The 12,915-nt window shown below is 44.5% G+C and overlaps 1 protein-coding gene across 5 annotated transcripts in view; it reads right to left on the bottom strand.

Annotated features, from left to right (window-relative positions):
- Nucleotides 1-12,915, bottom strand: part of LOC146026250 (flavin-containing monooxygenase 5-like) — a 138,870-nt gene that overhangs the window by 17,044 nt on the left and 108,911 nt on the right. For all 5 annotated transcript variants that reach the window (XM_083156742.1, XM_083156740.1, XM_083156741.1 and 2 more), the window contains 2 exons: nucleotides 9,136-9,335; nucleotides 6,760-7,109 (listed from right to left, as the gene is read on the bottom strand). In XM_083156742.1, the coding sequence (XP_083012868.1) occupies nucleotides 6,760-7,109; nucleotides 9,136-9,335 (550 nt within the window). The remainder of the gene's footprint in view (nucleotides 1-6,759; nucleotides 7,110-9,135; nucleotides 9,336-12,915) is intronic.

Here is a 12,915-nt window from a genome sequence, read left to right as displayed (position 1 = left end):
CTAGGCCCTTTATGACTTCCTCTTGAAAGTGCATAAATGTCCCCCTCTGGCCGGTAGAACGGAATAGCACGTAAGCGTTATACAGTGCCATCTGGATGATATACACGGCCAGCTTCTTGTACCAGATTTTTGTTTTCCGCAGGGCACTGTACGGCTTCAGTACCTGATCTAAAAGATCCACTCCGCCCATGTACCTATTGTAATCCAGGATACAATTAGGTTTTGAGGTGTGGGTACTGGTACCTCGTACAGGGACGGAGGTGGTACTGTCTCCGTGAATTGTTGTCAGTATAAGGACATCCCTCTTGTCCTTATATTTGACCAACAACATATTTTCGGTGCATATTCCCCTGCTTTCACCCCTTCTCATTACTTGGGCAATGTGCGTTTTTGGGAGGCCTCTTTGGTTCTTGCGCACAGTACCGCAAGCTGCTGTACCTCTTGAACCAAGGGCCTTAAACAGGGGGATGCTAGTGTAAAAGTTATCCACATAGAGGTGATAACCTTTATCCAGGAAGGGGTGCACTAAATCCCAGACAATTTTTCCACTAACACCTACGAGGGAGGGGGGGCATTCTGGCGGTTCAATTCTTGAATCCTTCCCTTCATATACCCTAAACCTGTGAGTGTACCCTGAGGTGCTTTCACACAGCTTATACATTTTTATGCCATACCTTGCCCTCTTACTGGGAAGGTACTGGCGGAATTTAACCCTTCCTTTAAAATGTATAAGGGACTCGTCTATGCAAATGAATTTATCTGGGATGTACATCTCTTCAAATTTGGCACTGAAATGATCAATGACCGGCCTGACTTTGAATAGCCGGTCAAAGGTGGGATCATCTCTGGGTGGGCACTGTGCATTATCGTTGTAATGCAAAAATTTAAGGATCGTCTCAAATCGAGCCCGGGGCATGGCCATACGGTAAAATGGGGTGCTGTACAGAACATCTGTACTCCAATATTGCCTAATTTCTGGCTTTTTTACTATGCCCATATGAAACACCAGACCCCAAAACGTCATCATCTCTACTGCATCTACAGGGGTCCACCTAGCAAATGATGACGTGGGGTTTTGAGCAATAAACTGCTGGGCATATAAATTAGTTTGGTCCACCATTAAATTTATAAAATCATCAGAGAAAAATAATTTGAAAAAGTCAATTTCTCTGAGACCTGTGGAATCAAATTGGATTCCTGGCATGGCCAAAAACTCAGGAACCTGGGGCTCAAAATTGTCTGGTGGTGGGGTCCATATGAGATCAATTATTGGGGGGTGGGTCTCAGCTGCTCTACGGGGGCGTCTTTGAGGGGGTCCCTCATCACCAGAGGAGGAAGAGGAGCTTAAGACGAATCCTTCAAATTCAATACCAAACAGGATATGAATGGTTTCCTCAGCGCTAATATAAACTCCTTCTTGTTCTCATGTAAGTTACACCCTGATTAAAAGTAGACAAATGCGTTTGTGATTTGAGGGGGATAATTCACCACCGAGGGAATCCACTCTCTCTTCTATTTCCCGTATTTCAGACTCAAAGGGATGAGAAAGACATCATGGTGCAATACGTTTTATTTAATAAAAACAATTCCTTTAAAATCCACGTAAGGTATATAACACCATTGCACCATGATGTCTTTCTCATCCCTTTGAGTCTGAAATACGGGAAATAGAAGACAGAGTGGATTCCCTCGGTGGTGAATTATCCCCCTCAAATCACAAACGCATTTGTCTACTTTTAATCAGGGTGTAACTCACATGAGAACAAGAAGGAGTTTATATTAGCGCTGAGGAAACCATTCATATCCTGTTTGGTATTGTATTTGTGTGTGAATTGGCTGTTCACTTTTTGTCTGGTTTCCAATAGCTGCTTATCAGCGCATGGTTTAGTGTTCTGAATCCCATATTTGCGAATCCTTCAAATTCCCCGCTTGCATCACTGGCTGTGTCAGAGTCAGAGGCAAGCATGGCATATGCCTCCTCCGCTGAATACATTCTTCTGGATGACTGGGATGACATTTGGGATGACATTTGGGATGACATTTGGGATGCCATTTTTATTTTTGTGTTACTGGTAGTGAAATGTTTCAACACGTGTATAGTGTAGGGGGGGGTACAAACTTTATTTCAACCCGGGGGGTATGTAGTGTGTAGTGTGTATGTAGTGCAGAAAAAAAAAATACTTTATACAAAAAAAAAAATTGAAGGGGTTAAAAAAAAAAAAAAAAAGGTCCTGCGCCAAAAATTGAGCACAGATGTTGGTCAGTAACGTCCGTCACTGAACAGCGCTCAAAGGCAACAGGAATTTGATCAAAAAAAAAAAAAAATAGATCAACCCTGTGCCGAAAAAGATGATCAGTGATGTACGTCACTGATCAGCGCACAGTGGCCACAGGACACCCACAAAATCACAGTGTGTGTAAAAAAAAAATTTAAAAAAGACCCCACAGCCCCACAGCACCCACAAAAAAAAAAAAGGTGATCAGTGATGCGACACTGATTACCAGTGAGGGGCAGCAGGTGCACAACCTTTGGTGCAACTGACAGGTATATATAAAAAAAACAAAACCTCTGCACCCCCAAAAAGTTGCTGATCACCTCAGATATAGTGATCAGCACAAAAGGCGGGGGCAGCAGACACAAAATTTAGCACTCTCTATCACTCTCTGTCACTATCTCTCTCTATCTCTCTATCTCTCACTATCTATCACTCTATGACACTGCAGCAGCAGCACTGACAGTTATATATATGAAAAATAACCCCTGCACCCCCAAAAAGTTGCTGGGGGTGCACAAAATGGGGGCAGCAGACACAAAATATAGCAGTCTCTATCACTCTCTGTCACTATCTCTCTCTATCTCTCTATCTCTCACTATCTATCACTCTATGACACTGCAGCAGCAGCACTGACAGGTATATATATATATAAAAAATACCCTGCGCCCCCAAAAAGTTGCTGATCAGTTAATTTATACTGATCAGCACAAAAGGGGGGGCAGCAGTCAGTTATATAAAAAATATATAGCACAATCTGTCACTATCTCTCTATCTCTCTCTATCTCTCTCTCTCTATCTCTCTATCTATAACTCTATTACACTGCAGCAGCACAAAATATAGCACTCTCTGTCACTAGGCCTCTCTATCTCTCTCTATCTCTCTCTCTCTATCTCTCTATCTAATAACTCGCAGCAGCACAACACAGCACAACACAGCACAGGATGTCACAAGAAGAAGCAAGATCCAGGCAGTGATCAGGTAAGTATTTAGCAAGGTTCTGGTCAGTAAATGGCGACAGCTGGGCACGGTGACCGCACTGCACGCTATTCCAGACCGGAATGGCGTCTGCAGTGCAGTCACCGTTAGTTTAAACCCCCCTCCATGGCTGTGATTGGTCCGTCGGTCCGACGGACCAATCACGGCCTTTGGGGGCGGGGTGAGGTGGGGTGACACCAGTGTCACCCTTACACCCCGCGGTGATTGGTGCTGTACTTTACAGCACCAATCACCTCCGATCCCGTGTCACCGGCGAACGTTATTCGCCGGTGACACAGAAAACGCTGTAATTGGCTGTTCACACTGAACAGCCAATCACAGCGATCGCCGACGGGGGGGCGGCATCGCAGCCCCCCCTGGGCATGCAGGGACATGTCTGCTGTCAGGGACAGCAGACATCGTCCCTCTGTCACTGCGTCTCTAGACGCAGTGACAGTTAGAAGTCATGACGTATATATACGTCATGTGTCGGGAAGTACTTCCCGGCCATGACGTATATATACGTCAAATGTCGGGAAGGGGTTAAAAGAAGGGAATAAATGGGCGTGATAAATAAAATACAGCAGATCAGACGTCTAAAGAAAAAAACATTTGAATAGCAAACCCGACCATTACTTCAAAAGACATCAGATGCGTGAATTTGAAAGGCGTGATAAATATGACGCCCAAAAGTAAACATTTGAATACCCCCCCATTGTGTCCAAATGGACAGGCCTGTGGATGGTTGGATCTCCTACTGGTTGCCACAGATACTGGCTTTGGGTTCAACATTACCTGTCAACCTTCATCTTCTGCCATGGAGATGGTGGTTGGATATCATGGGGGGTGCCGGGGTCGTGGTGAATGCAGAGGTGCAGACTGCCGATAGAGGTGGGTACTAATTACTTGGGCCCAGGCTTGTTGGAAGGGCCCGGTCAGGGCGCTGGTCTGCCCCCCTTCCCTCTCTGGGATAGCAGCACACACCTATAGCATGTGCTGTGCTGACAGCAGGCTTAGCATGAGTATATCACCAACACTGACAGCTCATGCTGAGCCTGCTGTCAGCATAGCACATGATGTAGGTATGTCCTGCTGCTGCTGAGAACGGGGGGGGCAATAACACCCCCCCTCGATTTTAGGGGCATGGCCTAATTGCGGGAGGTAGCCACGCCTCCCACAATTAAGCCACACCCCAAATGTTTCCCTGGGCCCGGCATACCTCTCGGCAGCCCTGCCTACAGGACATATGTACTGTGTGCAGTGCGATAATCTGTATTATTTACTGTCAACTGTTTTGTCCCCAGTATTACACTGAAACATGTATATTTTCAGATAGTAATAAGGTTCAATATGTGGTGTCTCCATACATTATTTTAGTAATATTGTGTATCCTTCTATGATATACCGTTTGGTGTGTTTATCACAGGGCCTGATTGTGGTTCACTCTCTGTAACTCTACCTGCACATGTTACATCTGCCCCACCTGCAGTGCACATGGTTTTGTCCATTAGAGAGAGAATTTGCTCTTGCAAGTGAACCGGAATCAGGCCCACAGTCTCAGGAATATTCCTGTAATAATGTGCTTGTTCAATTCCCAAAAGCTACAATTGAATATTATTTAGTACACTGACTCCCAATTAGTCTGTGAGTGTCCTAGTATACTCACTATGCTCACACTGGGAAAGGCGATTCAGCATGTGCTATGAAAATTGAAATCACAAATTGCTTTGGAACTTTGTATGCTTATTTAAACCCCCTTTCAGACCGCACCTCGGCACCCGAGTTATTGTCATATCGACCCGGTTGAGCTGCAGTGAGAAAGTGCCACTAGCGAAACTGCAACCCGGCATTTCAACCCAAGTCATAACCTGGGTTGAACACGGCTTGGACTCGCGTTGCTGTGCAGTGTGGTCGAGTGACCCCAGTCCCATTGACACTATGGAGGAGGCAGCGTTTGGAGATAATGTCAGCTCCAAGCACTGACTCCACCCCAACCCCCGATGATGCGCTGCCACTCCGTCCCGACTCCATCTGACGTCAGCTACCCGGCAATATGCTGAGTCGCTGTGGGAAGTCTAAAACTCACAAATGTTGGGTCGCTCCCGGGATTAACGCGTGTCTATATCCCGCAACCTTTGCAGTCTGAAAGGGGTATAACTGTCAACATATTTAACAATTGTTTTGATCTCTTTATGGAGCTGACACTGACAGTAATATGCATTCAGTCTCCTACACTGTTTTAATCCCACCAGTTCATTTGTGGGCATTTGTGTAATTTTGGGGGCATTCCTAGTACTTCCAGCACAGCACGGAACATTAGCATCACTATGGTTTGAACCCTACACGATCTGAAGTGTAGAGTCTTAGCGGTCCATAAGGCATGCCCTGTTGTAATCATTTTGAGGGCATGCCCAGAGATGCTGGGCTGCCTTCAGAGATTCTCCCAGCACTTGATACTTAGTACCACCCTCTCTCATGGCATCACTTGGTGCTGTCCGCACCCCCTAGTTACGTTATTGGATGGGAGTCCCAAATATAAATATATCAGTATGGAATCAGTGGCATATTTATAATGGATGCAGATTGGATTAACCCACTTAATCCTCCAGAGTTCGGCGACGACGGCAGCAGCATTGCGGAAAACACTGGAAAAATGGATGCTGTATAGACGGCTGCCGGACGGGGTCCCGACAGTCGGGATCCCGACAGTCATTAACCCGACGTCGGGATCCCGACTGTTAAAACACTGACGGCCGGGTTCCCGACGGCCGTCGGCTATTTTCCCTCATGGGGGTCCACGACCCCCATAGAGGGAGAATAGAATAGGTGCCCGCAGCGTGGCGGAGACCAGGCACTCGGGATCCCGACGTCGGGATAATGACTGTCGGGATCCCGACTGTCGGTGAATCATACCACACCCGTATAGACACATAAACACACACACGCATATAAAACCAGGGCCAGGGGGAGACAGACTACATTGTTTGAAATATACAGTATTGAGGTTTTTGTTTTCTTTTTATAAACCAAGGGCAGGGGGACAGGCTGCCTGCCCTGTAACTGGCAGCTAGCACATGATGACACACACTTACATTTTCCGTGTGCCCAGCCGCCGGCGTCCAGGTCTTTAAATCCCCCTGCATGCATCCCTGTCCTTCATGCATGCTGCACTAGGAAAGACCACTGAGACCAGGGGAGGGAGCTGCCCATCACTCACACTCCGCAATGGATCATTGGAGGAGCTGTGTGCAGTTTTGCATGAGTGAAGCCCTCCCGTCCGTGGCCATATTTTAGGTAGGATAAAACGGGCAGCGGCATTCACCTTTTAAAGGCAGTAAGGCACTGAAGTTCTAAGCGCCCGGGCAGTCTAATGGGTGGTCCGGTGCACCCCCGGACCACCCCTTAGATTCGCCTATGCTGTACATAACACTACAGTATTACATTCTTACACTTTTACACTTACACTTTACAAGGGTAAACACGCTGTATTACTAGTAAATATTGTACCTTTGAAAACTCGTGTTGCCAAGCGAGACTGAAGTTCAGAAATCGGCATGACACCACCAAGAGGCTGTATAAGTCCCACTACCGCTAAGGTGGGCTTCTCCAAATGGTAAGGAAACATATATTTGTATAAGGAAATCTTGTTCTTCCTAACGTTAATCACTTCACAGAATGGGAAAGAAAAATTGTATCCTGTTGCGAAGAAGACGGCGTCTATGTTTTTCTCCATTGTCCCATCTTCAAATATGACCCCAGTATCTGTAAACTCTTTCACATTGGATCTAATCTGAACAAAGCCTGAGATGATGCGATTTGGAAGTTCATCATTGGTGGTTGGATGCTGACTATCATATCTAAAATAAAATAAATTTAAATATTTAGGACATCACATCATGAACTAAAGAAAAAAAATAGTTAGGGGTCACCGAAACCAGCACCAGGCTGTAGGACCGGTCTTGGTTCCAAAAATACAGGGGACAAAAAACGGGGATCCCCCATATTTTGGAACCAGCACCGGGCTCCAACAGCCTGTGGTGTCATGCCACAGCCAGGTGACACTTATATAAGGTCCCCCGGCACACCGTATTTTTGGAACCAGGACTGGTCCAGGAGCCTGGTGCTGGTTTCTGAAATACAGAGGACCCCTACACATTTTGTCCCCTGTATTTTTTAAACTAGAACCGGTTCAATGAGCCCGGGGCTGGTTATGCTCAGGCAGGAGAGGTGGTCCCATGCCATTTTTTTTTTAATGTTAACTTTTCACATTTTTTAAGACAGAACCATGCACAGATCTCAATGATCTGTGAATGGGGTACTTCTTTACTTTCACGGCGCCAACATGGCGCCGCGCGTACTTCCGGATTACGCTCGCCACTAACTAAGTAAAATAAACTAAGTTAACGCCATGCCAACATGGATAGTTCATACCTCCACTATCCATGTTGGCATGGAGTTGATTTTAATTAGCGTGGCGAGCGTAGCGAGCCACCGAGCCCGCAGCGTGGGCGAGCGAAGCGAGCCCCGCAAGGGGACTCTGACGCGCGGCGCCATGCTGGCGCCGTGAAAGTACAGAAGTACCGTGAATGGTTCTGTCAAAATCAACATCAGAACCTGGTCTATTTGTTTTGCATTTTTTGGTAACTGTACCCTTTTAGTCACCTGGCGGCTTCCCCCAGTGGCGGGAGGGGCAGGAGACCACAGGATTCAGCGCTTTCTACCAGCAGCTACAGGATGGTCCCCCCTGACTGGAACCCACCCCCCACAGGCCTAACTTCCCAAACCAGCACCCGCACCACCCCCACATGGATGGGATCCCCCGGGTCTGGCACCCTGGCTGTCACCATCTCCCGACTCCACAAACTTCTGCCGTGAGTAGAAGCCGAGAAGTCGAGTTGGCCCCTTTCACACCCGCCAGTAACCTGGGCTGGTCACGGGAGCACCCCTGCTAGCTAGCAGGGTTGAAACCCAGGAACCTATCACATCAGCACTAGTCGGGGGTTGTTCCCGGGCCCAACCCGGGAATTTAGGCTGGTGTGAAAGGGGTATCATAGTATATGAGATAGTAGTAGTATTTTTTTTTTTTTAATCTGTCTAAAAATTTATAAAAAAACAGATGCTTTAGATCCATTTTTACATTTATTTCATAATACTAGTTTCTATTATAACATTTAATACTTTAATATATACGCTACACAAAAGGTCTAGAAATAATATACTGTAAACAATAACTGAGAATAAAAAGCATTGTTTGTATAAAAAATTCTCTTTAGATTTACCTGTGTCATACCTCCACTATCCATGTTGGCATGGAGTTGATTTTAATTAGCGTGGCGAGCGTAGCGAGCCACCGAGCCCGCAGCGTGGGCGAGCGAAGCGAGCCCCGCAAGGGGACTCTGACGCGCGGCGCCGTGAAAGTACAGAAGTACCGTGAATGGTTCTGTCAAAATCAACATCAGAACCTGGTCTATTTGTTTTGCATTTTTTGGTAACATTTACCAAAAATCGCACCCTATTGCATTTGTGAGTTATTTACTTTACAATGGGAAAACATCTCGAATTGAAATGTGTGAAAAAATCAACAGGTCAAAATGTGCGTATTTCGTGGCAAAAAAGTGCGATTTTACTGCAATTCACATCCTATTACATGTGTGATTTTAAGAAAACGTGCGAATTTGACTGCTTTTGACCAAAATTCGCACATGTTTAAAAAAATTGCACCTTATTACATTTTGTCCTTCATTTATTTCATAATACTAGTTTCTATTATAACATTTAATACTTTAATATATACGCTACACAAAAGGTCTAGAAATAATATACTGTAAACAATAACTGAGAATAAAAAGCATTGTTTGTATAAAAAATTCTCTTTAGATTTACCTGTGTCGGGGCATGAGTCCATAGTTACTATGATTAAATCTATTGTTGATAGCTTTTTCTGTCACATAGTTGATCAGAAAAGAAGGAATAACTGTTTGCATTAGGCTTGTGAAACGTGAACGCTTAGCAATATCCCCAGGGTAGCCATTATCAGACACACGATTTGATATCCAGGCACCCCTTCTCGTGCTTAAGTACACCTAGAAAAGAACACCATTTAGATATATTAGAACAGCGGTCCTCAAACTTTTGTTCTTTTGCTCTGGGACCCCGTCAGGACAATAAAAATTATGGTACTTGTGTAATATCTGGACGCCAGATGCGATTGATTGTATGCCTTAACTTAAGGCATACAATCAGATGCGATGGACGCAATTTTGCAGTAAAATCGCGTCGATCGCATCGCGACCAAATCGAATGGACGCGATTTTCCATAGGATTCAATGTTAAAATGGTCCTGTTCATTTCCCCACTATCCAAGTGGGCATAGAGTTGATTTTATATAGGGTGGCGAGCACAGCGAGCCACCGAGCCCGAAGTGTGGCGAGGGGACACGGAATACATTTTAAGTAATCCGCGTCCCCTCACGGGGCTCGCTGCGCTCGCCACGCTTCGGGCTCGGTGGCTCGATGCACGCGCCACGCTATATAACATCAACTCTATGCCCACTTGGATAGTGGAGAAATGAACAGGACCATTTTAACATTGAATCCTATGGAAAATCGCGTCCATTGCATCACATGCGATTTGGTCGCGATGCGATCAACGCGATTTTTCCGACCCGATCAAAAATCGGGCGCCCAGTTATTACACAAGTACCAAAATTATTACGGGACCCCAGCAAGTTACCACAGAATGGACACACACATGTGTGGTCAGCAGACAGCACATACATGACAATATGGTGGAGCCACCTAATGATGAGTGATTAGAGAAGTCATCAGCCTGATGGTCAACAATATGGAGTCACGACCCCATGCAAAGATGGTCGCGACCCACTTTGGGGTCAGGACCCACAGTTTAAGAACCATTGTATTAGAACAAAAGCTTACGGTAACTCCATTGTGAGACCTTAGATTTTGCATATCTGTGAAGCTTACAGCATATTAACAGCATAGTTTCCAGTCACCATAGAATGAGACCTGAGGCAAACTCCCTGGAATCTCCGCTAAATAAATCTTGCTACTATGCAATGTACAGTAGGTTATCATCAAAATGTATCTAATGTTAAAAATAGAAGTTGACAGTTCTTCTATTCATCTAGATGAAAATCCAATGAAAATACACCAAAACAACTTGTAAAATCTTAGACAGGAATCAAGGCATCCTTATCCATTTCTAAAACACTCCTATACTTCCCTTTCTCTTTTTCCAAGTTTATAGAGCAGAGGTTGTTACTTTTTTCTATTTAATTCTAAAGGCCTCCATACACTATGCAATTTCGGCAGATCGGGCAAAGAAATCAGATGAAATCGTCTCAAATCGCATGCTTATGACATCCAATCTGAGCTGCCCATTCATTTGTATGGGTTTTTTATTCTCCCTCAGCCTGGGTCCCATCTCCCTCTGCTTACAGCTCCCCTGGAGTTTCATGCAGGGCACCCGAGAGGGTGTGTGGGGGGGGGGGGGTACTAATTACCCGGGCCCAGGCTTGCAAGAGGGGCCCGGCAGGGGCCCTGGTCCGACACGTCCCTTCCCCCTCCGGCCCTCCCAGCCGCAACAGCAGGACACACTTCTATAACATGTGCTGCAGGCTTAGCATGAGCTTCTCACAGACAGTGTGAGTGCTGCAGGTGTGTGCTGCTGCTGATGTGTTTAGAGTTTTTAGGTTTTTTTTAGAGTTTTCTTTCACCCCCCTCTAAACATTTTGGGGGCATGGCCTAAGCTCAGGAGGTGACCACACCTCCCACACTTAGGCCACGCCCCAAAATTTTACCGATTTATTACATGTAAACAATGGCACATCAAGTGCCTAATCGTATGTGAGCTCTCCTGGGGAGATCAGGTCTCCCCAGGAGAATAAGGTCTAACTTGTCCTTTGGACAAGTCGGCCTAGTGAATTAGAAAAGTCTGCAAAACAGGACAAAAACATACTATTGTATTGGGATCAGATTTAACATTATTTTAATTTAATGAATCATGCTACGAAACAAACTTAGTGAATATTAATTGTGCTTGTTTTTGTTGAAAAAGATAAATTTTTTATGTAGAATTGGTACATAACTTATCTACATTCTCAGAAGTAGGAGGAGTTTCCCAAATTTTTTGGTAGTCCTCCCACAACACTGGGAACAAAATGTAGATCTTCTGCACCCTAGTTAAGCATTCGGGATAGAGAGTAATGAATGTCGTAGGGAATGTCGTTGCCATGGAGAGGGGGTAATATGATGTGAATCATGTCATTTTAGCTCTGCCCACTCCCTGTATGGTCTACTCTTTCCAGAAAGGAGAAAATATCTCCACATTTTCTATTATTATATTTTTTATTGTGAGATATACAGTAAATTGTGATCAAGCTTAGGAAGGAATTCTGCAAACAATTAGGCATCCAAGAATTTTAGTCTGTCATCCAAAATTAAAAAAGCAGATCTAAAGTGTCAACCGAATTCTGGAACAATACTTTTCTCCTGTGGATCAATAAAATAGATGTGTTGGTGCTTGTGCTCTATTGGAATGAGCCTAATGTTGATAGGGGCTGCTTAGTATTAAGTGGTCCAGGCTTGTGTTACAATGGTAATAAAGAGGGTATACCAAGCACTCTCCATACTGTCTTATGAATTGTTGGATGTAAATGTCATAACATAAATGCTCTCCTTAGTGTCTGATAAATTGTTGGCAATAAATGTTATAACACAAATGATCAATAATTTAATATGTGTGTAGTTTATACTTACATCAAATATGTTCAATCTAAATATATTTGTGACCTTCTGTAGATCATTGCCTATTGTGTGGATAAAGATTTGTTAGACCTGCTTCATTTAGTTTGTAAAATATACTTCAGCGTCTTATATTGACTACATCCATTTTATGGAGCTCATTATAGATTGTAAGCTTGCGAGCAGGGCCCTCATACCGTTGACTGTCTGTTGTTACCCAGTTTCTTGTATCACTGTCTCCTATTGTAAAGAGCAGCAGAATATGCTGCGTTATATATGAAAATGTAAATAAATGAATGAAGAGCTCACAGTGTTGCTCAGAGCAGAGATGGGTACAGTTGTGCCAGTGTACCAGTGTGAACAGAATAAGTGGGAATTTATAAAGTGGTGAGTGAAAGCTTAAACCATCACAGCTGAATCCACCTCCATTCTGGAGATCATTTGCAAGGCCCTTTTTGACATTTCATAGATTTCACAGAATTTGACGGGAGATAAGAACCACCTGCACACACTGTCACACTACGGTTTATTTTGTTAAGGGCAAATGAACCTACCAGAAGAGTTTTGGCTGACTAAACCCAAGCAAGCACATGGAAAATATCCAAACTCCACACAGTTACTATTAAGTACTGTACATACTGATACCTGAGTCACATATATTTTTGTACTGCTTATAAGTTATACATTTAATAACTTTAAATACCTACAAAACTGCCTATACCAGGGGTAGCCTAGCCAACTACTTTCCATACCACCCAGCTGGTGCACAGGTGCATTCATTGCTGACTGACATATTTTAAAAGATCCACAGGTGGAGCTAATTTATCTGTGAGGAGACCTGGAAAACATTAACTTTTAGTAGCTCTCAAGGACTGGAGTTGGCTACCCCTGGCCTATATGA

Source organism: Crinia signifera, chromosome 8 (genome assembly GCF_055691185.1).
Source record: "Crinia signifera chromosome 8, ASM5569118v1, whole genome shotgun sequence".
Classification (NCBI taxonomy): Eukaryota; Metazoa; Chordata; class Amphibia; order Anura; family Myobatrachidae; genus Crinia; species Crinia signifera.
The sequence above is the reverse complement of the archived record's forward strand: the minus strand, read 5'-3'. Positions and strand labels throughout refer to the sequence as shown.